This window comes from Ammospiza caudacuta, chromosome 3 (assembly GCF_027887145.1).
Source record: "Ammospiza caudacuta isolate bAmmCau1 chromosome 3, bAmmCau1.pri, whole genome shotgun sequence".
Lineage (NCBI taxonomy): Eukaryota > Metazoa > Chordata > Aves > Passeriformes > Passerellidae > Ammospiza > Ammospiza caudacuta.
In genome coordinates, this window is record NC_080595.1 from 38,824,130 (window position 1) to 38,850,949 (window position 26,820).

General features: G+C 37.1%; 1 protein-coding gene across 2 annotated transcripts; it reads left to right on the top strand.

The window, feature by feature from the left end:
• Positions 1-244: 244 nt before the first annotated feature.
• On the top strand, positions 245-26,632 carry FEZ2 (fasciculation and elongation protein zeta 2). Of its 2 annotated transcripts, XM_058801024.1 has the most exons (10): positions 245-480; positions 2,007-2,115; positions 5,144-5,260; positions 6,677-6,821; positions 9,474-9,742; positions 12,419-12,499; positions 16,252-16,327; positions 18,490-18,555; positions 24,256-24,284; positions 24,720-26,632. In XM_058801024.1, the coding sequence occupies exons 1-9, from the start codon at positions 245-247 to the stop codon at positions 24,264-24,266; spliced, it is 1,110 nt and encodes a 369-aa protein (XP_058657007.1). In that variant the 3' UTR covers positions 24,267-24,284; positions 24,720-26,632. The 2 variants fall into 2 exon arrangements, with proteins under 2 accessions (XP_058657007.1, XP_058657006.1); XM_058801023.1 differs by lacking the exon at positions 24,256-24,284.
• Positions 26,633-26,820: the final 188 nt, after the last annotated feature.

The following is a 26,820-nucleotide window of genomic DNA, read 5'->3' on the forward strand; positions in this document are numbered from 1 at the left end:
CAGCCCAGCGCGGCCCGGCCCAGCCCAGTCCGGCCCGGCCCAGCCCAGTCCGGCCCGGCCCAGCCCAGTCCGGCCCGGCCCAGCCCAGTCCGGCCCGGCCCGGCCCCGGCTCTGCGATCACTCCCTCAGTCCAGCCCGGCCCAGCCCAGCTCGGCTCTGCGCTCGCTGCCTCAGCCGGGCCCCGCCCGCCGCGCGCCGCCGGGAGCGCGCACCGCCGGGAGCGCGCAGCGCCGCGTCCCCAGCTATGGCGGCGGCGGCGACCTCGCAGCGAGACCCGGGCGATTGGCAGGACTTCTCGGGATTCCAGCCCTTCGCGGGGAGCGGCCCCGAGCCTGCCTGCGACAAGGGCGGCTGGGGCGGCGGGGATCTCGGGGCGAAGTTGTCCCTCTGCTTCGAGCCCCCGCAGGCCCGGGCTGGCGGCGGCGAGAGCCGCGTTCCGCTGCGGCCGCTCACGGAGCAGAGCGCGCTGCAGGACGACGAGTGAGTGCGGGCCGGGGGCGCGGAGAGGGAGCGGAGGGGAGGCCCGGCCCGGCCCGGCCTGGCCTGAGGGCACAGCGCGGGCCGCCAGCGTTGCCCTGCGAGAGCGCTGCCCCTGGGCCTTGCGGAGCCCAGCAGGGCTTGTGGGCTGCGGGAGCGGAGCCTTTCCCCGCCCCGGGGCTGCAGCTGGGAGCGCCGGGCCTCGGCGAGGGGGCGCGTTCGGCCGGCGCGGCGCGGGTTTGACGGGGAGCCCTCCGGCTTTATCCCCCTGAGTGCCAGGGAAGCGTGTGAGCATCCCAGAGCCTCTTGCCCCGCCGAGCTGGCAAGAAGTACTTGTTCTGAAGTGCAGTGACCGTGGTTAGTATTTGTTTAGCTTCTTGCAAAGTGTCCGCTGTCTCACTGCTTGAATTTCAACATGGAAAGAGTGCAGAAAGCAGGTGAAGAACAAAATTGCAGCTGCAACTGCGAAAATTATTCGGAGTTTTTTCTCTGGAGGAATAGAGCCTTTCTGGGCCATGCTGCTGTACTGTTTTTAACATTATTTTACGAATGCTTCTATTACTTATTTTATAGTGAATTTAGTCAGCTTACCTTCATTAAAAATACTGCTGTCTTACTTTAAGGTAACTCAGCTGTCTCTCCGTTCTTCCAAGATAAGAATAAAATAAAGCCTGTTCGCAAAACACTACATCAGTGGTGTAAACAGTGGGGTAAGTTCAGTGAACCATGAATCACGCTGGGCAGTGACGAGGCTCTGTCTGCCCCTCTGTGTCTGCCTCGGCCTTTCCTCCAGCCTCCTGTGAGCCTCAGCTAGGCAACCATTGCAAACATCCACCCACAGCACAGCGCCTGGAGCGGGGCTCGGCTGGGGACTGGAGGAAGCAGCGTGCTCACGGGGCTGCTGTGGCTACAGACTGAGCTGCGGCTTCACCAGCCTCCATCTGCCTTTGCAAACCTCCAGGACAGCCAGAGAGGATACACACCCTACGAACAGTAAAGACTGACCGAGGACAAGAGTGGTGGGCTGAGCTCTCCTAGAAAAAAAAATTGATTCTCCCAAAATTTTTGTGTGATCTGTACATTTTCATTATTCTGTGATAAATGGAAAGGAAAAAAAGAAAAGGTTTGGCTCAGAACTCAGAATTTGCTACTCAGCCTCTGCTAAACATTAGGAATGTAATTTATAGCTCAGCTCAAATTTCATTGACGGAAAGGCTCATCCACCCCCAGGAAGGATTTTGAGTGTAGTTACATAATTAGTATAGAAGCTGTGTCTTCATTTATTGGTTTCTTTCACTGCTGTGCATACATTGTTGCTTAAAACAGGAAGTCACTTACATTTATCAAAAAAAACATTTTCTCATAGCTTTAAAACACTTAAAATATTTTCAGTAATTTGCAGATGAATATTTAGGGAGGAAAATACAGTTACTGAAAGAGGTATATGCTCATTGGGAATATGGTTATTGCTGATTCAGTTGCTGCTTGTTTTGAGGTCTGCATTTTTGTTTCTTTATTCTTTTCCTCAGGATTTGGAATGCCTTGACTGATAATTATGGTAATGTGATGCCAGTTGACTGGAAATCTTCCCACACCAGAGCTTTGCACTTGCCAACACTGAATCTTTCAGAAAAAGGGGTAAGTTCTGATCAGCAGAAGTGCCATCTTTGGATCTTTGGTACTCGGCAGGGAAGTAACACTGTTTGCATTTGTATAAAAGAATGTTGTTTTTAAGTGGCTGAAAATATTTGTAGCACTTGCCAATACATGAGAGCTTTTCAAAAATCAAAGAACCATTGATGTATGTTTGTATCACCCTGGGCTGGAATAATTCAGGGTTAGTTTTAGATGACTCCTCATTAGAGCCAGAGCATGACAGAAAAAAATGTAAAATGAGAAAGTGTTTCACATAAAATCTTTCTGCTGTATGATTCCTGTTGAACACTGCCCTGGGTAAGGGAGGAAAAGAAGCAAGAGTATTCTGATTTAGTAAATCCAGTGAGGACTTCCCAAAGTTCATCTAATTCCACAGTCAGATGGCTTCTTTAACAAGAAGGGTGGCCCAGGAGACTCTGAAGTGCAAGAGCTTGTTTTGTTTTCCTTATTTAAGAGTTAGAATAGTTCTCTGGGGTGGGAACAGGGAATTAAGAGCTTCAGAGAGGTTTATAGAAAGGGTTGTCCTCTGATGCTCTTCAAAGTGGATTAAAACACCTCATGAAGAAAAGCTGGGAGGAATTCCCATCTCACAGGTTTTCTGAGGAAACTAGTGGCTTATCTTTTAAACATAGTGAAGTTCAGTTATGTGGTAAAAATATCTGCCAAAGATAATTGATTATCATTAAATAATCAACAGATGCTTTTTACTGTGACAGGAGCAAAGATTGTTCTGCTGAAGAAGATACTTTGGGGTTCAGTAGAGGAAGGTGCAAATTTGGAACTCATTTTCTTGATTTGAATATCATGGTTATCCCTTGAATTTGACTTGTGTTTCTTCTAATTTTTATTGAGTTCTTGTTCAGATTTATAAATGGTTTTAGAGTAATTAAAGTCTTACGGTTTAACTAAAAATACAACCCTGCCATGCTGTGACCTTGTGTCAGGGAAAAATAGACTGGAAGACTAATGGATTTCTTGATAGGGAACTAAGTTTAGAACATAAGAAAATGTTTAGTATAGTTTTTATAAGTTACTTGCAGGAAGTGATGAAGAAAGTACATCAAAAAGTGTAAAGTGGTGTTGCTGGATTAGAAAGAGTCTTGGGTGTGCTGCCAGTAGAGAGAAAACCAATTCATGGATTAAATGTATCTGAAGTTTTTTCAGCTTTCACACCACATGGAATGCCTTCTGATGTGCAAAGGCTGTGGGGAGTGTTTGACATACTTTTCTTCGGCTGCTTTGTGTTCAGCAGCATTGCTGGGTATGTGACAGCACATATGGACCAGCTAGTATCTCGTTTTATCTTCCTTACAATGAAAACTAACAGCCAAGCAACACTTCCCTGATGTGTTTGAAGCTAATAACATGCTACCAAAATTGTGCAGTAAGCATTTCTCCTCCTGTTTTAGCAGGGAAAGATATTAGGTCAATAAGGCTGATTCACCTGATGTTGGTTCTTTCACATGACAGTCTATGCACACTTTTATACATCTCTGACAGTGAAAGAAGTAGCTGGGTGGAAGTTTTGTGCACAGTGGTATGAGGAATGGGATTGTGCAATTCCTTGTTTGTTTTGTTTTCACTAGATTGCTTTTAAATGGCTCATTCCCTGCTAGCAGGAGGACAGCAGGTATGGAGTGTGGCTGGGTGGAAAGCCAGGTGTTCCTTTTAGTGCAGGTTACAGCTGATGCCATTTTTGGTGGTTTATTAGTCTGTATTATCAAAATGTTTCTGAAGGTCTCTCAAAATGTTTCTGGAGATGTCAGGAGTGAAAGCAGATCTCCTTCTAGATAAACTGTTATGCTTTCTTACTGTCCCATCATTGTTGTCATGTCCTTTGTGCATGGAAAAATACTTGAGGACAGCAGACATTTAAAAATTCCAAATTGCAGTGTATCTGTGTAGAAGGTGAAGAGAGGGTCATAGTGGAGCCTTGTCACTGCACAGTTACTGGAATTCAGATTGTGGAAAAAAGTGGACATTTGACCTCATTCTGAGGGCTGAAGAACTGCAAATTGTGTGTATGTCCCTGCAGGTGAGCTGTCTGGGGATAGCAGTTGCAGATTCAAAATTAATCTAAGAACTATTAAGGTTTCTGAAGAAACTGAGAAAATTGGAGGAATTACAAGAAAATTTGAAAACTAATATTGTGAGGCCAAGGACTTTTTGCAGCTTGTCATGATGCTTGTAAATTAACCCAAAGATGAGTTAAAGCAGTTGAACTCAAATAGCAGATGTTCGGCATTGCAGCTTTGAGGGGCTTTTCTAGGCAGGAATCTAGCAATAGACAAAGTACAGAAACAATTTTGTAAATAAACCAGGATATATCACTGTGTGAGAGTAAAATATTCCTGACGTATTAAGGAGGGGACCTATGTCTCTTAGTGTATGTATGTCTTTGGTTTGAAAGGATGAGTGTCATTTGGTGGTGTATATATGAGAACAGTGTTACTTCTCTTTCTTTCTGAAAAGACCCTGAGATATTCAATGACACATTTTTTTAAAATAATCTGGGGTGATACCAGTGTTCTGATACCACCATTCAGTATCAACTCTTCTCAGCTTTTTTCCATGTCTTTTATTATGTGATGAAGTGGAACCATAAAAGCATTTAAAGAGGTTTGTGTAACATTAGACATAATAGGCAAGTTTTCCACCCCCCACAGACATTTCTCAATCTTCAGTTAAGATTTAATTATTTCCTTGACAGCCTCCCATGTAGATGTCTGCATGTCAGTGTGTGTATGGTCTTTGTATATAGATATTATTTAACAACATTAAAGATTGACAGCTATTTTAACTTTGTCCAGTTGCAGTTTTGATTTAATTTTCCAGGCTATTTGACAGAAAGAACTGTTGATTCCATTATTATGGGCCAAGATTCAGTTTCATTCTTAAAATTCAGTGATAGTTACCCATTTGTTTTTTGTACATGTTGCATGCATGTTATACCCTCACATTAAGGGTGTGTGTATATATTTATATAAATGCACCTTTTCATGCTTATTAGGTAAATGACAACTTGAACCTTGACTTGTCAGATGATGAAGAGCTGAGAGAACAGTTGGATATGCATTCTATCATTGTTTCCTGCATCAATGAAGAGCCACTCTTCACAGCAGAGCAGGTAAAGTGTTCAGCAAAGACAGTCTTGTTGGTGTAGAATGTTTATTATTATTATTTGTTGTTGTTGTTGTTGTTCTTGCTCTTCACTGTAGCTAAGCTTCTTGGTTGTTCTTTGTTTAGGGTTTTAGTAATGTGGGAGAGAGCATTACATCATTCAGATATGAAAAGTGTTTCAGTACTTCAGATGAGGGTGATAGTCCAGGGTCTTTGAAATCTTTGTGTATTTCGTACCATGAATTAGTCAGGAATGCTACTAAATTAAATGTGTGTGTAAAAAGCCAAAATATTTTAGAATCCTAGTAGTATGGTGGAGTTTTTAGTTTTCCAGCATAACTGTGTGGCAGTTCATAGTTTCACAGGGCTTTGCTGTTAGAGAGAATTCTTTGAAGTTTTGACCTAACATGAGGGCAGATCAGTGTTTCTACTATTAAGATTTCAAATTACTTGGTATCTAAAGTCTTCAAATTGATGGATTTACTTCAGTTATCTTGAAAATTGCTCTTCTGAGTAAGGTTAATTAGTGTAAGGTCTGTTAAGATCCTGCTTTAGTAAGCAAACAAATAATCTATTTTGTTGTTGCTTAAATGGTTAAGCAATGGTTAAGCTGTGAACTGTGATGAACACGGTTATTAATAGTACAGGAGACAGGACTGCTTGAACTGCCTGGGCTCTTTTTACTGTGGGTTAGATCTCAGCACTGACTACAGCCTTTAAACATCTTGAAGTTGCTGTGTTATTTATTCAGATGTCTAGTTAGTAATTTAGCCTGTAGAAATGTAATCATTTATGTGATGTAAAGTAAGCTATCTATGCACAGAATTTCTGTTGTCATACTTTTTCTCTGGCTCAGGTCTTACACCTGGGGATGCAAATCAGCTTCAGGTTATGGTGGATCATGTGAGAAGTTCAAAAAACTTCTCACAAGCAGAGTAGATTTTCAGGCTTTTTAGAGGGCTTTTTGGTTTTTCAGAGAGTTTTTGGTGACTTTTTCTTTGTTGTTTTTGTTTGTTTTCATTTTGTTGGTTTTTGGTTGGAGGAGAGAGGGGTGTTTGTTTTACATAGAGAAGTGTGGTGAAATAAGGAGTGGAGGAGGTAATTGATTTTTCTTGTTGTGTCTTCCTTTAACTGAATATTCAGGAAAGATATTCCAGCTTACTCTTTAATTTAGTTCTCTAAAGCAGAATCATGGGTACCTTCATATAGAAATGACCCCATAGTTTCAACACTTCTTGTTATGCCATCACCAATTTACTGTTACAAGGTGTGATTATTCTCAGAGCCAGGATGGGGAGGAAACGTCAGTATAATTTTATTGATCCTCTTCCATCTAGTCTTGGTGGTGGTTTCATCCAGCTTTGCTTCAAATTGCAAGCTCTTCATGTAGGAGGGTTTTCATAAGGATTTTCATTTTCCAAAGGTGATTGAAGAAATTGAGGAAATGATGCAGGAATCACCTGATCCAGAAGATGATGAAACCCCCACCCAATCAGATCGGTTCTCTATACTTTCCCAGGAAATTCAGACCCTCAAGAGATCCAGTACAAACAACAGCTATGAAGAGAGTAAGTGGTATTTATTTAGCATTTATGCTCTTATGCTTAATGAAAATATTTTAAAGGGTAAGTTTGCAATGTGTTTGATTCTTAGCAAGTCCTTCTTATGAAATATCTGCATTCAAAAAATATTTTCAAAATGTTCTGAAATAATAACATAGATTTAGTGCATAGAGGACTTACCTTTGTCAGCTTTCTGACTAAGAACAAAAATAAGACTTTACAGAATTTAAATTTAAAGCAAATATTCTGAAGGTTGGTACATTGAAATGAGATTCCTTCATGGGTAAAGTGATAAGTTGGCCATTTTTTATTAAACTTAATTATTTTCTATAAAGTGAGAAACTTTCTTGATGCCAGTACACTGTTTAAGATCAGCTAAAGCTCTTGAAAGCTATTCAGTAAATAAAGCTTACCATACCTTTGGTACAGTTTCAGTCATTGCAACATATCTTGGTAGACAGTAACACAAAAGTAAGGCAACCATTTCTTTTTTGCCCCATAAGGACCTTGCATATTTTTCGGTCCTCCCTTTCCATTCCACTTCAGAAAGCTTAAGAGAGAAAAATATCCTTTGGGTCTTCTACTCAAATCATCTGTGCTTCCCTATACAAAAGCAAAGCAGAAATTAGATTAATAATTAAATTGTAGTAGGTTGAATTGCATGTAAAAAAACCTGTGACTAATCAGTTCTGTGATGGAAAATTTTGTGTAATCCTTACATTTGTCAACATGAATTCTAGAAGGTAGTAGGGACATAAAGAATATTTGATAGATGATTTTTCTGCTTTGGTCTTTCTTTAAAAGTTTGGTGCTCTCTTTCCTGTAGTCTGGGTTAACAATACAAACTCTGTAGAAGATTCAGAAAACTGGCTGACCTCTTGTGGCATGACTTAGAGTTTCTGCTACATTTCAGATTTATAGAAGAGATTCCAACCATGAAAATGGTCTCTTAACTGTCTCAACACATAAATTTCAGGAATGTGAAAGCAAAATGTATTGTGTTCAGCAGGCTTCCTGGTTTTCTGACAGTTCCATATGTCTTAAGGTTTGGAGCTAATCAAGCTTGCTCAGTATTTCATATCATGTCAATTTTGCTTTGCCTCAGGAGTCCATCTTGTCTGTTGCATCTTTACAGTTTAAAGGTCAGTCTTGACCAAATAGTGCCTTGAGTTACTTTGGCAGACAATTTAACTTTGCTTCAGCAGTTTCTCAGAATCTGCTTTCATGTCTTTCAGGTCACTATTTTATTAAAAACTCTTGCTACCTATTTTTAGTGTGTGAAGGTGCTTCAGAATTGGTCTGCATGTCTCTGAAATTTTTACAGGTTTTTCCTAGGAACTCTGGTTTTCATGGGATAGATCAGAGATTTTCATTCATTTAGGATTCAGAGCAGGAAATCACTTTTATTTACTTTTTTCTTGGATAGTAAAAGACATACATTAAGGCAGTCCAAAAATCAAGCTCTGGTTACACAAGTGAGTTCCTCAGCCTGCTAAATTTCAGTCTGTGTAGTCTTCTGCATTTGAATTGCTCTGTCTCCACTCATGTGTGTTAGCTGAGGATTTCCTATGTAGCCCTTTCAAGACTTTGATAATAACAACTGATCTGACATCAGTCAGGACTGCAGTTAGGTAACCTACACCTGTGGTTTTAGAACAATTGGTTTTTAGGCTGTGAAGCAGATTTTTAAGTGTTGGCACTCACAAGTGCCCTCTCTCAGTACTGTTACAGTGTTTGAACAGAGTTTAAGGCCTAAGCTACCTGGAAAAACTGTGGCTCCTTGACACAGAATTGTCTTAACAGATTTCATTGCCTTCTCTTCAGTTAAGTAGGTGACAAGGAGCTTTCTCCAATCAATTTTCCCTGCTGTAATTTAAGAGAAAAAATTCACATTTCACTTACTACCTTTGATGCTTCTAAGAGCTGCACTTTTTTTTGTAGTTTGTGGCCTTATTTGTATTTTTCAACACTTGTCTGTAGGTGCTTTCCCTTACAAGTATTCTTGTAGACAAGATATTTACTAGAGTAATTCAATGAAATTAAATAATTGCAAGCATCTATGCAGTGTCCTTAAACAGATTGTATCTGTCAGTGTAATCAGGACTAGCTGTTTCTCAAGTGCCAAATAAGATTATGTTCTTTGACACAGCAGCTGCTGGGACTTGCCAGCTTCCTAGGCGTGTCAGATCTAAACTGGAACAGAAAGCAGGCCTCAAAGATCTGCTTTCTTTTAACCCAAGCTAGCCTCAGAACATTTGCTTGGTCATAATTGCACTATATGTAGTGCATCAGCCAATAGTTCAGAAAATATGAAGCCCTTTTCCTTTGAACCATGAGTGCAGAGGAAACTAATAGTTAATAGTTGTGTCAGAAGTTTAGTACTTACTTCAGCTTCCAGCATAAACTACCAACACATTCTTCATATTTGCAGATTATCCCAGATTTCTCAGAATTAAGAAAATTTAACCGTCTTATTGTTGCTAATCTTGTCACCTCTGGGATGTGTTTATTCCTTTAGGAATATTGTTTTATTCTATGTGGTTTTAAAACTGAATTTTTTGTTTTGAGAAATTTCAGAGTACATTTTTCTTGTAACTCCCACAAGGTTACTCATGCTTAAAATCTTGACATATTACTTTCTATATAAACTATTTGTAGGAGTCAAAAGATTGTCTGTTGCTGAATTAAATGAACTGCTGGAGGAAATTGAGACTGCTATTAAGGATTATTCTGAGGAACTGGTGCAGCAGCTGGCTCTACGAGATGAGCTGGAGTTTGAGAAGGAAGTGAAAAACAGCTTCATTTCTGTCCTCATTGAAGTACAGAACAAACAGCGAGAACACAAAGAAACAGCAAAGAAGAAAAAGAAGCTGAAAAATGGTAGTCCTCAGAATGGCAAACAAGAAAGAGGTCATATGCCTGGAACAGTAAGAAAATTTTTATAAGTCTTCATACGTTTAATTTTTTTTGTTGTTTTTTTTTTCCAATAAGGGAAGTAGTAGTCCTAGATTATATTAAGATACCTGGTACTCCTGCTTCCATATCTTCATTCACAAACAAGGCTTAAGCTTTTTGTGTTGAGAATTTTTTTTTCACAGGGCCATATATTTTACTCTTCTCATATTCAGAAAATATTTTTTAACTGTTTGCAAATCAGCCTGGGAATAGCACACCTTTCTTGCAAAAAATACTATCTTTGGATGTACTTCTCTGTGTTCTATTGTTAGGAGGCAAATTCATTAATGTGTTTGGTTTCACTGTGTGAATTTTAGTATGTGTTAGTCTTGCAGGAAATTCAGTACTGTTCTTGCAGCAGTTGCACAGATATTTATTGATCATGCTGGTTTCTAGGTAGGAAAAAAGTGCATGTCTTACCCTGGATCTCCTGCCTGTGGCAGAGTTACTGCATTCAGCAGGAGACAGGAAGGAGGCCAAAGTGTAGTGCATGTGTACAGGGAGGAGATAATTTGTTTTATTCTTTACAGAACATGGCAACAAAAGGAAAAATGGCTTTCAAGTAGAGTTGGATGAGAGAAGTCAAAGAACAAAAGAAATCAGTTATTAGCTTGTCAATGCAATTTTTTCTTTCTTATCTGTCTAGTATAATTTAAAATTACTTAAGTGGGATATTAATGTTTGAATTTCTTAGTGATTCTTATGGGATGCAAAAAATGTGCTTTTGTATCTTGGCTAAGTCCCAGAAAGTATGCTTCAGTTCAACATGAGAAGGTTTTTGGGGTTTGCTTTTCAAATATAAGGAATAAACATTTATAATGAAATATTAATACTTCAGAATTTATTTCTAAACTTACAAGCATAAGATACCTGTGATATACCCCAAATAGGGTTCTGATCTCATCTGTCAAATGAGAGATGTTTGTGTGTGTAGCTAAGTTTTAATGGAATTTAAGGAAGTATATGTCTGGAAAACTATACAAAATTGTCATCCCTTTACAAGAGCACTGTGAATAGTTCCTGTTTCCTTCCCAGTCATGGAAAACCAAAAAGGGATATTCGACCTAGAAAGAAAAATAATTACTTTGTTTTGGAACTTGAGTAAAGTGATTCACAAACTGTTCTAGTTGGTTTAAAGATTAGAAAATTGAATGATGCTTTCAGGTATAACTTACATGGTCCCAGGATAAGACATTTTGGTATTTGGTCACTTCAAGATCCAGATGTGTCAGATTGCTAAGAGGGGTTGAACAGACTAGCTCACAGGTGAGACTGTAGCTGCATATGTGTGATTCCTTTGAAAATAGGTTTCACTGTCATCAGGGACAGATTTGAGAACCCTCTCCCAGAAAGAGGTGCAAGGTTCCAAGTTCCTTTCTTCAAAAGTCCTTTTTTTTTCTTTTTTTTTTTTTATCCCTTTGGGCTGGGAATGCGCATTCAGATAGTATGTTCTTGTAGCTTTGTGAAGACTGAGTTTCTGCTAATAAGTAATGCATTAGTTGGTTATTTGGTTAACTGTAATGAAATCTCATTTAAATACAAATATTGGAAGTTGAGTTAAATTGTCATACTCTTAAGAAAATGAATTTTCCTGTAGATACTGTAACTGAATATTTTAAAAAAAACAGGGTTTTGAGTGTTTTGTCCTTGATACCATCCTTGGGTAAATCAGTTTCTTAGACTTTTAAACTTCCATCTCTTTCACAAGGGAAAACAGGGGAGCAGTTAAAAATAGTCAGGGCTTGAAGATACCAGTTCCTTCAACTACGATATCTTAAAAGAGTTAAGGTGGCTTTGGCAAAATTTATGACTTTACTGACCTTGTGTGCTTTAGAAGGTAAAATAATACTGTATTCCAGCACATTTTATTCCTCTCACATAAATAAATACTTTCAGATAAACATGCTGAGGTGTGCTCATCATACTGCCCTGTGTCAGCAGCTTGGCTGTTTCTTCTTTTTATGTTCATATCCCTTGCTGATTTTATATCACATGCTAAACATCAATACTGTTTTGATTTTGATTTTCTTTTACTTCTCCAGCAAGTTAAAAGGATTACAAAGTTCAAGGAAAAATATGTAGTTGGATTATGTACTGCTTTTTCTTGACTTGGATTCCATGATTCCGTGCAATGGAGCTTGAAATCAATATGGGTTTATTATTATCTAATTGTGTATATTTTATGATATGACAGAAAATAGGAAATGCTAATTGTTGCTTCTGTTGTGGAAAAGGAAGCATGAAAGCATAAAAAGTTTTAAAGAGGTGGAGCTGAAAATTACTGCCTCTGAACAGTGTTTCTGGTACATGCTTAAAATCTGAAAAATTGGTGTCAGTATTGTCTTTAAACATACACTGTTCAAACACAGAAAAGGCAAATTATCTCAATTATCAGGTCTGCAGTGTGAAGATTTCGTTTGACTAAATTTTGGTGTAGAAATACTGCTTAACTGCCATTATAAGGTTTGCTTTTCAATTTAAAAAATTAAGTAGGTGAGTGAAGAAATAGAAGTGTGCTGAAATACACCTTCGAGCTTGTCCTTGCCATTTGTCTTTCAGAGTCTTGATAAATGCTGATTAATAGTCTTCTGAACTTTTCTCTGTCCCTTTTTTTTTTTGTCTTTCTGCTGTGTTTTCACTACTTTTAGCGCTTCAGCATGGAAGGGATCTCAAATGTCATACAGAATGGCTTCCGCCACACGTTTGGAAACTCGAGTGGAGAGAAACAGGTGCTGGGCTATCTTCTCCCTTTTTTCTCATTCCTTGCTTGCACTTTTGGGAGGAGCTGAGATCTTGAAAATTGACAGTAGCTGAAGATAAATGCTGAGAAAGGAAAAAACAGGATAAAATGCTGGAATCTCTGCTTCCCTACCTCAGGTTTCTGATCAGCCTACAGTCTCTTTCTCTCCTCAGCAGCTCAAGAGATTCAAGACTTGATACCCTGATGCACTGAGCTAATAACCTGTATTTCTTACCCCAGACTAAAAGTCTGTTTTAGCATAATGCATGCTTTAATTGCATGTCTGTAAAAATCTAATAACCAGTCAAAGAACGTGTATAAGGTTAGATGTAGTGTTTCAGCCTTCAGCATTAGCAACTTGCGTAATGGAGAAAGGTTTTGTTTTCTTTTTTCTTCAGATGTTCAGAGCTGATACATCTAAAAACAGAGTAACACCTGGAAAATGTATAGACTGTACTCTTTTGCCTTTGAAAACTGCATGATTTTAAAAGTAGCAAAATATGGGCGCTGCACATTACCAATATAAAATACAGGCATAGGCAGGTTTGTATCTTCTAGCTGGTTATTTAAATACTGACATGTAGAGCAGAGACAGCTTCTGTGGGCTTTATATAGATGTTGTGTGTAGCTTGGAAGCAAGATTCTTATGCCTTATTTCAAAGTAATAACCTGCCTGCTGTTTCAGATCTGTAGTATATATTTTATTAACTGCATTCTGAATTTTTGTGAACTGCTAATGTTTATGCTGTTTAGTCTTTTGGCACACTACAAAATATTGGCATTTCACATTATTTAATGTGTACCCACTATTTTAGTTTATGCAGTTTTGTCAGAGGAGTCCATTAGAGTTATTTTTTTCCCTGGTGAGAAGTCCATTGAGGCAATAAATTGACTGGTACTTTAGAAGTCAAGGCTGATTAGGCTTTTGTCTAGAAGATGAGTGTTGTATCCTGCAGAGGAGTTTAGAAGGTAAAACAGCTCCTCTCAAGTCATTCTGCAATCATGACACTAGAAATCAAAGGCTTGCCTGCTTTCTCAGGCAAAGTATATGTATGAGATTTTATGAATACATTGATCCAGTTGTTTGTTTGTCCTCAGCTTTGGGGATCTTGAACATGTGCACGGAGCTTACCTAACAAGACTTTTTATCACGCTCTGTTATCACACTACTAGTAAAGCTGTACCTGTGTGCTGTTTTGGTTTTGGGGGCTTTTTTCCTTGGCTATCTTAACCATAAATTACAGCTGTTTATACCCATATCTTTAGATATTTTAAATATCATATATTTTCATAAAGTGATCTTATCTAGCTATGCCACCCCATCATACTTTTGGTTAAAAGACTTTCACTGCCTCCTATATAGATGTAAGTAGCATAATCATTTGTTAAAATGACTGAATAACTCTTCCAGTCATTTTTTGAGCTAATTTACTAATGTTATTCTTCATGTTGATCATACTTTTCTCCTGATTGATCTTTTTCTATATCCGTGTGGATATAGAAAACCTCTTATGGGGTTTTATATTCCCTTTCCTGTATCTTAAAGCAAGTCATGGAATATGACTTTAAAATAGGAATTTAAAATTAAATGTAGAGTAGAATGTAGAAAAGATACCAGCTCCGTTATGATTAATGCATTGAAATCCATTTTTCTATGGCATTTGTTTTTGTTTGGGAGGGTTTTGTTTGATTAGGATTTTTTGTCTCATAGTGGGTACTTCCATTTTTAAAATCTTAGTCCCATTTTCTGTGTGTGTTTGAGACATAAGTAAAAATTACTTAAGAGATTTTCACCATATAAAGAGAAACTTCCAGTGGGAACTCCCTGTTCCTATCTGGTAATGTAGTCAAAAAAAAGACATTGAAATGTTGGTAGCTCTTTCTGGGATCGTATTTCCAGAAGAAGATTCAAGACAGTCGTCTTCATTTTGATTTTCAGGCATATCAAACACTTTTCATAGGTGATGAAAAATTGCAGTGGGAATTGCTGCTTTATCATGTCATCAAATCTGCTTCAAAAATTTAGAGGTCACAGCAGATTTAACACTTGGTCTTGTCAGTAAGCTACGCTTCAGTCACTCCTTCATTCTTTTCATAATATGTTATCTTCACACAGCAATTCAGGAAATGAGTTTTTATAGTGCTTTTATAGAGACTGATTGTTACAGCCGCAAAGTTGATGAGTAGAAGGAAAGTATTTCTGGAAACTAAGAAATTCCTTTTTCTGTTTTTAATTGCAACTGTTAGAGATGAAAAATGGAAGGTGAAGTTTACAGGAGAAGGGAAGCAGGTTTAGTTGATACTTGGTACTAAACAGGGTTAGTTGATATTTGGTACAGTGAAACAGGGTTAGTTTATATTTAGTACAGTGAAATATCCTAGTGTTTTATTGTGCAGGTAAAGGGTAGAATGCCGCGTAGTTCTGAAGGCTGGAAAAGACAGCCAGAAATCTGATTTCTGTGTTAGTAGATCCCTTTCATCTCTGCCATTGGCAGATGCAGCAGCCTTATATTTAGCTATAGATTCTGGTAATTTTATTAAGAGCACAGTTCTCTGGTGATGCTTGGTTACATCCCCTGGAAAAGAAATTGAAAATTGATTGTTTCCTGAGGACCATTGCATACTCTTTTCTGCTGTGCTGAGTGAACATGAAAAAATGCCAGAAGAAAAGGGAGGGAGAAAAGCTCCCTGTGTTTGCAGAAGGTCGTGGGGAGGTGTCAGCACCACCTGTACAGTGGGTTCAGTGCTGCTGAGCTGAGTCTGCTTGGCTTTTAGGCAGCTGTTGTGCTTGGGTGTGAGGTGTGTGATCCTGCTGCAGACATGGCAGTGTTACAGCTATGTGTGGCAGCCCTCAGCCTCCCCCTGCCAAGTGCAGCTCCTCGTACCTTGCTTGTCACATGTCATCTGCTCCTTGCCTGGAGAACTACACAGATGTCAAGCTGAACGAGACATTGAGGGTTAACTTTGCCTAATGCCTTGTAGCTGTAAAACCAGAATAAAGTTCCTCTTTAATTCTTAAAAATTGTCTTGAGGGAACTTTCAGGAAGCTTTTCCATTGGGGAAAATTCCAGCTATTTTAGTACTTTTGTAATTCTGACCTCTTTAAGGAGAATATGCATTCATATAGGCTGCAAAGTAAGGTGTTGCCTAAAATGCATGTAATATAAGACCCAGCAGGGTTACATCAAGAATTTGAAAATTAATCCTAGTTGCACTGCAGGTATGAAAATCTTGAAAGATTTAAGAAATTTTGTTGTGTTTTGTTGATTTTTTTTAAGCAGACAAGAATTAAAGATTTCAGTAAATTAAATTAAAAAGGAGTTGGTTTGAAACTATCTGTTAGCACAGTCAGCTATGAAAACTGATAATTTAAATCAAATTCTGTATTCTGGGGTATTTTGTTTCGTTAGGCTTGCCTTGTTCTTTTTGGTTAGAAGTGTGTAACAGCAGAAGGTGAAAGCCATCTGTTTTCATTTTCACCTAACTGTGGGACAGCATCATTTTCTTTGCAGGGAAGACAGTTAGCTGCATGACTTCTAGTAGCCACATAATTTGGAAAAAAATATCAAAAAACTTGGTTTCTGTGATAAAGCTCTGAGATGAGAAGGTGGAATCTTAATCTGTTTGAAATATGATTATTTGTAGCTAGCAATTTAAATTAGTACAATTTTTACAAAATAAAATGCAAACAACAAAGCTGCATGAAAGGACTGTCAAGTAACTCTGTTTTTCATTTGACAGTACTTGACAACCGTCATTCCTTATGAGAAGAAAAATGGACCCCCATCTGTTGAAGACCTTCAAACATTAACCAAAAGTGAGCATATGAAATTCCCCTGATCCTTTCCTCATTGTATATCCAGTTGTGGCTGCTCAAAGCCAGTGAATCCATCCAGTTCTCTCTTCCCTCTTACTCTAGGGCATGTATGTAAGGATGAATGATTTTAACCGTGGATTTTGGCCAGCTTGTTTCCTGAGCCTTCATGTTAGGTTTGTTTTCTAGCTGCTGTCTGAAACCCTGAAGGCCAGAAACCTGCAGGAATCAGGAAGTAAATGTTCCCATGTTTTGATGTTGGCTGCATATCATGAAATCTGGTCATACAGTGCCTGATACATCCCTGTTTGTTTACATTTGCTGTGCTTTACTGAGGTTATTGTAATGACTTCAGTAAAATGGAGTGGATGTCAGGATACTTAGGACTAGTTCCATAATGATTGCACTGATTGCCTTTAGAATAGCCTGCTTCTCTCTATGGTTTTGGTGGGGGGATTTTGTTGTCAATAAATTTTCATAATTAGGAATTCCAAACCAAACACAGTTTTTACAATGCTTTGAATTCCCTGCTCTTCACATCTTTTTTAGGCCAGATCCTCAAAATTATTACGAGTTCTAGCTCCTCTAGTTGTTTGATTTTATTGGGCTTTTTTTAAAACTGTAATTTGCAAGAAATCAAGGTTGTATTTTAAAAAATACTTCTTCAGGTGGTTTAATACAACAAAGCATCTTTAGAAGTCAGGAGCATCTCCTTCATTGGATGTTTATAGGAAAAGTTTAAAAATAGGTGGTAGAGTGCATCAATGCATTTGATCAGGTTTCAGTGGAGAATCTCACTGTGTCTTTAAGGTGATTTTCAGCAGCAGTTCTATGATTCCACAGGTGGCTGAGGGGTGGTAAAAGGCTCATTGGTTGTTTTCTGGAAAGAGAAAATTCATATTATATAAATTCCAGAGTAAATGAAATGTTTAAGTAGGAATTAAAGTTCCCTTTATTTTTCTACAGTAGACAGCCTTAGGTGTTAATTCATACTTACTTTGTGACAAAGGATTTCTCTTTTTGTGTTTATTCTTGCCATGAAATTTTATCCTCTTGCCATATTTAAATTTCACTTGACACTCTTAAGCACGTATTAAAACCACTTGAAAACATTTCCTGTTGTTTGATGATTTATTAAAAAAAATGTCTTGCACAAATGCATTGTAAAGAGTATTAACAATATTGATTTCTGTGGGCTGGTTGGAACGTGATCCTGTGAGTCAGTTGCAGGTTTGTGACTCACTGTCTCTGCTGTTGTTCAAGCAGGCAGTAAAGCAGGTGTTTAGGGTTGTTCAGTTGGTTTTTCTTTCAAAGCTCTGTATTACTCCATAGTTATAAACACTAATGTCTTCCTTCAGTGTAAAAATGGAAATAAAACACTTGTTATCATTTGAGTTTAGAGTCTCATATGAGGAATTTGGAGTTTATTAAATACTGCTTTTCAGTAGAATTTTGTATTTTTGCTTCTTTCAGATGTGTCCTGAGCACTTTACAAAATATAGTTATTGTTTTTCTTTATGTAGTCACGGACAAGTTTATGGTTGTCCATTCCTTCTTCAGAAATAGGCAAGATGGACATGATCTACTCATGTGTGTCACAAAATGGCATTTTTGCATTATTGTAAGTTAGTGCTGAATTAAGTCATGTAGTTGAGATTTTTCAAAGCTACAGCAGATAACATTCCCCATTTCAGGGAGGGGAGAAAAGCACCACTAATATTTCCATAGAATCATTCACAGCATTTTCCATTAATTGAGGTAGTGATCAAAGATACTAAGTAATGGAGCATGCTTTTCTGTCCTGAGATTTCCAGCTCAGCAATAGTTGTTAGCATACCTTAGTTTTTGGATGTCTTGACTTCCTTCTGGTGAGAATCTTTTATAGGGAAGAGGTGCTTGTTGTTGTTATGACTGATGGCATTTTACTGTAATATTAACCACATGGAATGGGACTTTTGCATTCAGAAACTGTGGAGCTCAGTGAGAATTACACAAGTGAAATGTGGAGAGGATATGATGTCTCATTGTATCTTCTCATCTTTCACTTAGGAGATTTCTTGCATTTCATAGTGGTATCTCTATGAGTAGTTGGAACTGCTCCAAGGTATTTGTTTTATATGTTGTGTTTCATTTATGACTAAATATCTGACTTGTTTTTTCTTTAGTTCTGCATGCCATGAAAGAGGATAGCGAGAAAGTGCCAAGCTTGTTAACAGACTATATTTTAAAGGGTGAGTATGCTTCTCAGCAGGGATTTTATTTGATTCTAAATTAACTTGATTGACTTAAAATGTGTGTTTGAAAATAGTGATCCTATAGCATTCATGAATTATGTTGTCTTTCAATCAAACACAGCTCTCATTTATGTTCTGTTTTGTCCAAGCACTCTGAGGTACAGCTCATACATAAAATATGTTTATTTTGTTTTCGTTAGTAAAATATAGCAAACTTCTGAATGACATCAGGAACAAAGGAGTCTGGCTTATGAATTGAAATGGGTATAGTTAAAATCTTCCATCGTACAGTTTTTTCAGTAATTGGAACTCAGACTACCCATGGTAGTAAAGCATTTGCTACGCAAAGTGCTTACAGCACTGATCAATAGTGAAAAGTATTTATTTTACTTATTATACCTTCTTTAGATATTCTTTTATACGTTTTTGTATGAGTCATTTATTTGCCAGTCTTACACATTGGCTGTGTTTAAAGAATGTCAGACATTAAAAAATACTGTTTGCTTTAGCTTTAAAGAAGTTGTTCCAGGTAGTGTCCAAGTTGTTAAATTATTTTAAAATGTTTTTCATCTGACTTCATTTTTGCCTAGATCTTGCTAATGCTTATGTTCTTACTTAATTCTTGGCATATGATACAATTTTCTTAAGTGATTAAACTTTAGCAAATGCATCAAACTCCTAAGGTCTGAACAAATACCTGTACAGAAGGATTATTGGTGCCATTTTATTTGCCACCAAAATGTGTATAATATTCACCTTTTCATATGCTGCAAAAGCTTTTCTCTCCTTTTGGTATCATGTGTTCCAAGTCTCACCTTTTTTTCAAATATACTTTCTTTTGACTTTACTCACCCCATATGATTTTTAAAGGTTTTTGTATTTCTTACACAAATTTACAGTCACTCTCATAATCTCATCTCACAGATATCTGACAGTACTTTCAGATTTGAGTTATGGATGACATATAGTGTGCTGTCACTTCAGAAAATCTGAAAAATTCAATATTCTGGAATTTCCAACAGACTTCCTGTTGAAAGAGATCCATTTCTAAGTTTTGTGTAGGGTTGAAGAACTGCCACATACAATAAGAATGCAGAGATCCTTTCAATTGATTCCTTTGATTTTTCCATTGTTTACTTACTCTTTGCAAAAATTCTTCCTAAATTAGACAGATGTGTTGCGTGTGAACCATGTAGGATCATGGTCAAGGTTTTTTTTAGTCTTGATGGCACTAAACTGAAGTTCTGTGAAGCAGAATCTTTGACCCAAGAGGATGAACTGTTGTCAGTAATTAAAACTTTTTGCTCTTCATAATACATCTGGTAGTAGGTGACTGGATTTAACAGTGCTTTTCACAGTGTCTGCTCTTATTTTTAGATGTAGCTACCCAGAGGAACTTTCAGATTACAGAGATATTGAGGAGAAACTGGCAGCTTAGAGAAATGGAGAAATCTTTTTTAAAAGCAAAGAAGGCACATAAAAGTAGATTACCTGAACATATGAGAGGATGAGCTAGGAAGCTTGAACTGAAGTTCCTTCCTGCCTCATATGTGCTCATTACTTGAAAATCACCAAGGATGTTCTACTAGTGAGATGCAACAATTGCAAAAACATCATGCATTGAAGTGTCTTGGATCAAACAGGTCGTCCGTCATACGCAAACATTATTTCCTTTAAATTGTGAAACAAATTTTGGGAACATGAAGAGTAATCACATCACTCATAGTGAAAGGAAAAGTCATTTTCCCTCCAGCTACCACTTCCTTAGTGAACAGAACCAAGCCTTTCTTCATCCTGTGTGGATTTGTGTGTTCAGTGGCAGATAGTTGTGAGTGCAGAGCTAGTGAGCATGGAATTTTACTCTTCCTTTCAGAATAGCCTTAACTGAGCTTTTATGCTATGTTGGCATGATGTTAAATATTTATAACTCAGCTAACGGTGTTACCTTGTACTGTAGATGTATTCTGTGGCACAGGCAGTCTTCCAGTTGTTTCTGAAGTTGTAACCTACTGCTCTTTTTCTGCCACTAAAACTTCTGACCTGAAACTCCCACAAGGCTTTAATGGCACAAAATAGTCCCAGCCACCAGTCTATTGTCTGCACATTATTTTTAAAGCTTGTTAAGAGGAGATTGGTTAAATTCTTTACAACCACTTAGATCAACTTTCAGCTAAGCTTTAATACCTGAAATTCTAACTTTTTTTTTTAATTCCAAAATAAAAAGAGTGACCTACTTTTTGAGGATTCTACTCTTTTCACTGTAAAGATTAAAAGTGTCTTGGCAAGGTAAAAATCTTTAAGAAGATCTGGGGTTTAAATTTGTTTCCTGGAAGAAGTCCTGGACCCAGTGGTATAGTCCATATGATGTGGTAATTGTATTCATTTTACACTGAATGGATTTTATTGCTTTTTCTTGGCTTTAATCAAGAAATGAAATTTTGAAATGTGTGACTTACATCACCAAAGGTACTTGGTTCTGTTAGAGCCTGTTAAGTACATGTTCCTTTGAGGATCACTTTTTTCCAGTCTTGCTACAAAAAAAGCAGACAGTAAATTACCTGTGACATTAGGAGATGTGTAGCTTTATGGGAAATCCAGTTTGGCATATGACTGCACAGAGGTAAAAAATTTTTTCAAACTTTATATTCTGTTTTACAGAGCAGAAAAAATAAATCATACAAACATGCTCTTGATTTTTTTTTTTTTTTTAAGCAGCACTGTCTTGCTATTCTGTGGTATGTAAAAATTTGGGATAGCAGTCTTATGTGGGTGTTATAGTTGTCCACAGAATTATTAACAGACTTGCCCAGATACTAGTGGTCACTGTTGAAAAGTTACTTAAATTGTTCAGAAGCAAAAACTGAAGAAAAAAATGTCAGGAAAAATTATTGCCAAAGTATTGTCAGTACAATATAAAGGAACAAATAGAAGAATGCTGCAAATGTGGAAAGGTGAATGGAACCATAAAATTGAGCATAATTGTTAATGTAACACAAAATCTTACCACATGACTGGTGATCTAAGGATAGTGAAATAAGTTTATATTTTCTCTGAATTCCAGTGTGTTTTGTAGAATTCACAAACTCTATGTAATCTTAAATAACTTGAACTAAATGCCCAGCAATTCTGCAATTTGGATTGTAGGAAGACACAGACCCCCTCTGTGTGTGCTAATACTCACTATCTACATTTGATAATGATTGGGTAAGGTTGTTTGGACAAAAGCTGGAACTTCAAGGACAGTTCTGCAGCCAGGTCTGCTACTGACTTTCTGTGTTAACATGAATCATTCTTGGATTTTTTTTTTCATAACCAACTAATCCTTCTGAAGTGCTGGAAGTGGAAATCTTCAAAACGTGATGTGTGCAAATCCAGTGTAATAAAGAAATTAAAAATAACAACTCAGGTCATTTTATGTTAGGGGATAAAACTACCCTTGTATGCATTTCTCAGTAGGATTATTAGTTTTGAAATTATTTCTGGTGCTTGCTTTCTTTAAAGCATCTTCTTTCCCCAATTTCTACTGCCCCCTTGTGTCCCCCAAAATGTTAAAAATATCATCATTTTCCTTGTCATGCTTAAGTCCCTCTTTCCAGGGATCATTTAGCTCTCCCCTGGATCTTTTCTGTAAGGAATATCTCCTCAAAGGTAAGTATCCCAAAGCCAGACTAAGTACATACCCTGTGAAGAGTCTGGTACAGGGTAGCAGCTTATCTTCTCTTGTTCATGTTGCTCTTACTGCAGCCTAAATTATTTTTCCTTTTGTGAGGTTCTGTGTGATTTTACTTCTCAGTGAACATTTTTATCCTGAACCTGAAGATAATGAAAGGGAATTAGTGATTTACTTTGCAAGTGAACTCCAGTTCTTCTCTCACTAGCGTATGATTCATATTATATTTTATAGATTTAGAATTAAAATAGCTGGTAACATGAAATTGATCAACATTTGCAATTGTGCTTATTTTTTTCTGAATGTATTTTAATATACCAATATTGTTATTATATTTTATCACTAGGAGTCATGAAGGAGAAACTGGGATTTGAAAAAGGGTAGGGGAATGAATTTACTGACAGGGAAAGAAATACCAAGCCAAGACTGAAATTCTTTATCTTAGAAAGCACACTTCTGGACTGAAGCTGGCAGCTTAGTAAGGTCACAGTATTTAAATGCTGTTTTTTCTCATCTTTCTATTGGCCTTTTTTGATGGTTGAACTAATAGAGTGCGATTTGAAAACTCTGTGCTTAGGTCCATTGAAAGACCTAAATAAGCTTAGTGTTTTGTGCACAAGTTAGGCTGTAAAGCAAATGGAGATATTTGTGTCATACCTTGTAGCTGCATTGGGTTTAGGTGTTGCAACAGTACTAAGTACCATATCCTTTGATGAAAGTGTGTTGGTATGAGCAGTGCTCATTGAGTTTTTACTTTCTTTTTAAAGCTTTCAGTGTTTCTTCTTGTGTGTATAATGTAATGACTTTCTGCATAATGATTAATTTGCCAAGTGCAATAATGCAAGTAGTATTTTATATATAAATTTATAAAAATTAATATTTATATTATTAGTATTATGTATATTCTATATAGTGTAGTTGCATCTGTAATCTTTGCACTGTGCAAGTTTAGGTTGCTTTCTGAAGAAATTGCCTCTGTGCAGTTGCTTGCCTCTTCAGTCTCACAAGTAGAAATTTCAACCCTACAAGACAGAAGCAGGTGTTGTGGAAGTAACAGAAATGCTGTAGGGAACAGCATCTAGGTAGAAGAGGGAGTGGAACTGCTGTTTGTATTGAGCTGGTGGCTGTTGCCTTGAAAAGCCAACATCTCCTCGAGTCTGATGTATACCCCTGCTTGAATGCCCATACAGGGGCTCCTGCTTCTTTGGGGCATGAGAACATGGAGAGGGCCTGCTGGGATGGACTTCACAGCAGGTTTAAAGTAGAAGCTCTGGACAGCATTGTGGGAAGGGGAATTATCTTGTTTTATTGCTACGTGGGTAGTGAAGAATATCTGACAAAATCTGCTGGAAGCATGAGTTCCTTAATTTGTACTTCCAGAACAAATCAGTGATACATATGAAATGTCAACCAGTGTATACACAGAATTAAGTATTAGGGTAGGTTGTCTGGTATCACATCTAGACATGTTACTTCAAGATTACTACTTTTAAACTTCCGGTTTTTACAAAATGTGAAGATTTAGCTTTGTGTACAAGGATAATACTTACTTACATAACTATTATATAAAATATATAAGTATGTACTTACAGCTGGAATTATTTCCTTTGAAATCAGATGTGTTATTACAGTAAACTTTATAAGATGTATTTACTGCTAAGTTTTGTGTTCTTTTCCAATAGTCCTCAAACATTAATTGTGACAAAAATAGAGTGCTAAAAATAATATGCTATGCATTAGTAGTTAGTAAAATGCATGAAGTGTCTAGTATTGTTTTCTTCTTTTTTCTGAATGTAGATGTCGTGAAAGCAGGAAAATTGCCCGTCTTTCTCCTTGCTATTTCATTCCTGATCTTTCAAGTAAAAACTTATCATTTCTTTTGTTTTAATTAAGCAAGAATTTGCACCTTGTTCTATTTTTAAATTATGCAAGTATTTCAGATAATGAGAACGTTTATTTTCTTGCCTTTGAAGTTTTTGTTTTAATCGTTACACCTGACTTCTTTATTTGCTTTTGTGTTGTGCTAGCATTGGTTTGAAAGCTGGATTGCTCTGAGGTTTGTGTCTTCCATTGAAACAGGAATGAGAAACATGTGAAGGACATGTCTTATCTTGCCACTGTGTGATTCTAGTACCCACACCAGAATTAGAAAGTAGCGTTAGAATCTCAAATTGTCCATGCATATTTTAAAATATAACTGCATGCGTCACCTGTTATTTAATGTTCTGTTTTCTGATATAACACTTTAAAAAGCACTATTTAAGACATGACCTTTAGTTAACTCATTTCTGGATAATACTAGTTAAAGATAGTGGGTTGTGTCACTTCATTACCTTTTGAGAGAGGCTGAAAACTTAATTGCCAAACTAGATTTGACTGTGCTACTAATAGGGTAGAATCCAACACTTAAATATTTTAGTATATACATTACATTTTTATGCAGATCAACTTCACGGATATTTATCAATGTGTATTTGTGGTTTTTTTGCAGTTCTTTGTCCTACATGAAGAGGGCTGCCTTTCAGAATTAGCCATGCTCCTTTCTGTGATGAGAAGCTTTCCTTGGATATAACTCATAGTATTTTTTCATTTGGCACTATACCTAAAGCAGTATTCATTTACCTCCTCCGTGTGTGTGGATTTTCTGATCCTACAATAAGTCATCTGGGCATGACAACTCATCCAGTTTAATTTAATAGTGCAATGAACTGGAGCAGGGAACAAACGTTGTACAGTTTTACTTGCATTGTTCTGACTTTTTAAAGTCTATTTTTTCATTGTATAGCATGTAGTAAATCCTCCTGCACATTTTGTTATTGGAAGGAAAGGTAAACTTTGAATAGTGTAAATAAAATAAGCTTCATTTTAAGGAATCCATATTTAAAAGCATCCTTAATTCCTAAACAAAGATGAAAAAATGATGTTAGTCAGACTTGGAATTTAAGATTCAAGTGAGTTCTCCAGGACACTCCAGAAAGGTGATTGTGAAAGTCAGCAATCAACTGCTTTGTATACAACAGATTTGTTCATAGATGAACAAATCCAGATTTCTTGGTTTGACATAAGTAAGTGTGTGTTACTTGTTCTTGGTATTAACACAAGCATCTGACTAATGTAATATTTCATGTTTGGTTTTATTTTAATTAATAATGTTCATGTGGCTTAGATATTCTCCCATATTGCTGCTATAATTTTACTGGTTTTAAAAGGTGTTTTATCTTAATGAAAATGCTTCAATATATAAACATTTTAAAAGGCAGTATCTTTTTAAAAATACATGTACAGTTTGAAAAACTTGCACCTGGCTTACAAGTTAGTATTATGTTGAGATGCTTGTTGTTATGTATCTCTGAATTTTACTACAAATATCTCTTGTAAATTGTATGCACTGTCTCCTCTGTGATGATGTACCTGCATTCAAACAGATGAGAATGTATTTTATAAATCCTGTAAAAGAAACGGATCCCATATTCTCAACTTTATATACTTGTCACAAGTAATTTTGCCAGCCTAAAAGATGAGATTGAAATGTAAGGAGTGCTAATTTAAAAAACAAAACCCAAAAAACCTGTTTTTTTCTAGCTTGAATTTCTATTAATTCTTCATCCAGATGTATATACTGAATATCTGAAGGCGTTGGAATATGAGGTTCTAAAGAGATAAACGTGTTTTCTTCAGTTTTTTCCCATCTAAATTCTTCAGGGGTTCTGTTAGTTAAAGAGAAATTTTATCCTGAGTACCTTGCATCATCTTTAATGTTCAGCTTTATTATCTTCACCAAATACTATTTTGATCAGTAAAACAACATGGTTTGAAGATAGTTCTCATAATGTTTTTCGGGTTTTTTTTTTTTTCTCAAGGCCTCAATATTTTTGTCTTTTGTGCCTTTATCAGCTTAAAATTCTTATTCTCCTCCCTCTCCCCCACTTGACCACCAATGTATACTTGCCAGCCTGCTCAGGAATAAATATATCCTCTCCATAAGTGTGGCATATGTGAAGAAGTTTTTTTGTTGCTTTATTTTAATTCATTTGTGGTTTCTCTAAAAAGAAAGCAGCCATTTATTTCTGTAGCTGGTGTTTTATAAATTCATTATGGCATGCGTTTTGTGTAGAAATTCTTGATGTTGACTGTTGATGCCTGGAAATGGGCAAAGGGGATGACCCTGCTTTATTTTAAAAATGGTGCACATGTGAAACCCACCATGTCTCTGTGTGAGATTATTCAGAGGTGCTTCGGTCTCCTGGTGAGGCTTGAAGTGACAAGATGGAGCAAAATAAAACAACAAAAATTAGGAGAAGAGTAAAAAATTGTAAAAAAAAAAAAAGAAAAAAAACCAACAAAAAAACTTCTGTCAGAGTTAATGTTACTTGTAACAAATCTTGGATGACTTAAAGTCACAAACTACTAAAAGTAATGAAACTGGAAATAAAGACCAGAAACAGCTTTAGTGAGCTAAGCATCTGCTTGGGAATTTCATGCCTCTCATCAGACTAAAATAAGGTTTCATTATGAAAAGTACCTGTTTACCTTGTATGCATTAAACAACAACTGCCAAATGTGGCAAGTATTGTATGTATACCTATATATGT

What these genes read in the sequence shown, in the direction of transcription:
- FEZ2 (XM_058801023.1), top strand. Translation starts at nt 245, where the DNA reads ATGGCGGCGGCGGCGACCTCGCAGCGAGACCCGGGCGATTGGCAGGAC. An exon ending in AGCGCGCTGCAGGACGACGA is followed by an intron (nt 481 to 2,006) that starts GTGAGTGCGGGC and finishes TCTTTTCCTCAG; the next exon opens with GATTTGGAATGCCTTGACTG. An exon ending in CCTTCAAACATTAACCAAAA is followed by an intron (nt 16,328 to 18,489) that starts GTGAGCATATGA and finishes TTTTTTCTTTAG; the next exon opens with TTCTGCATGCCATGAAAGAG.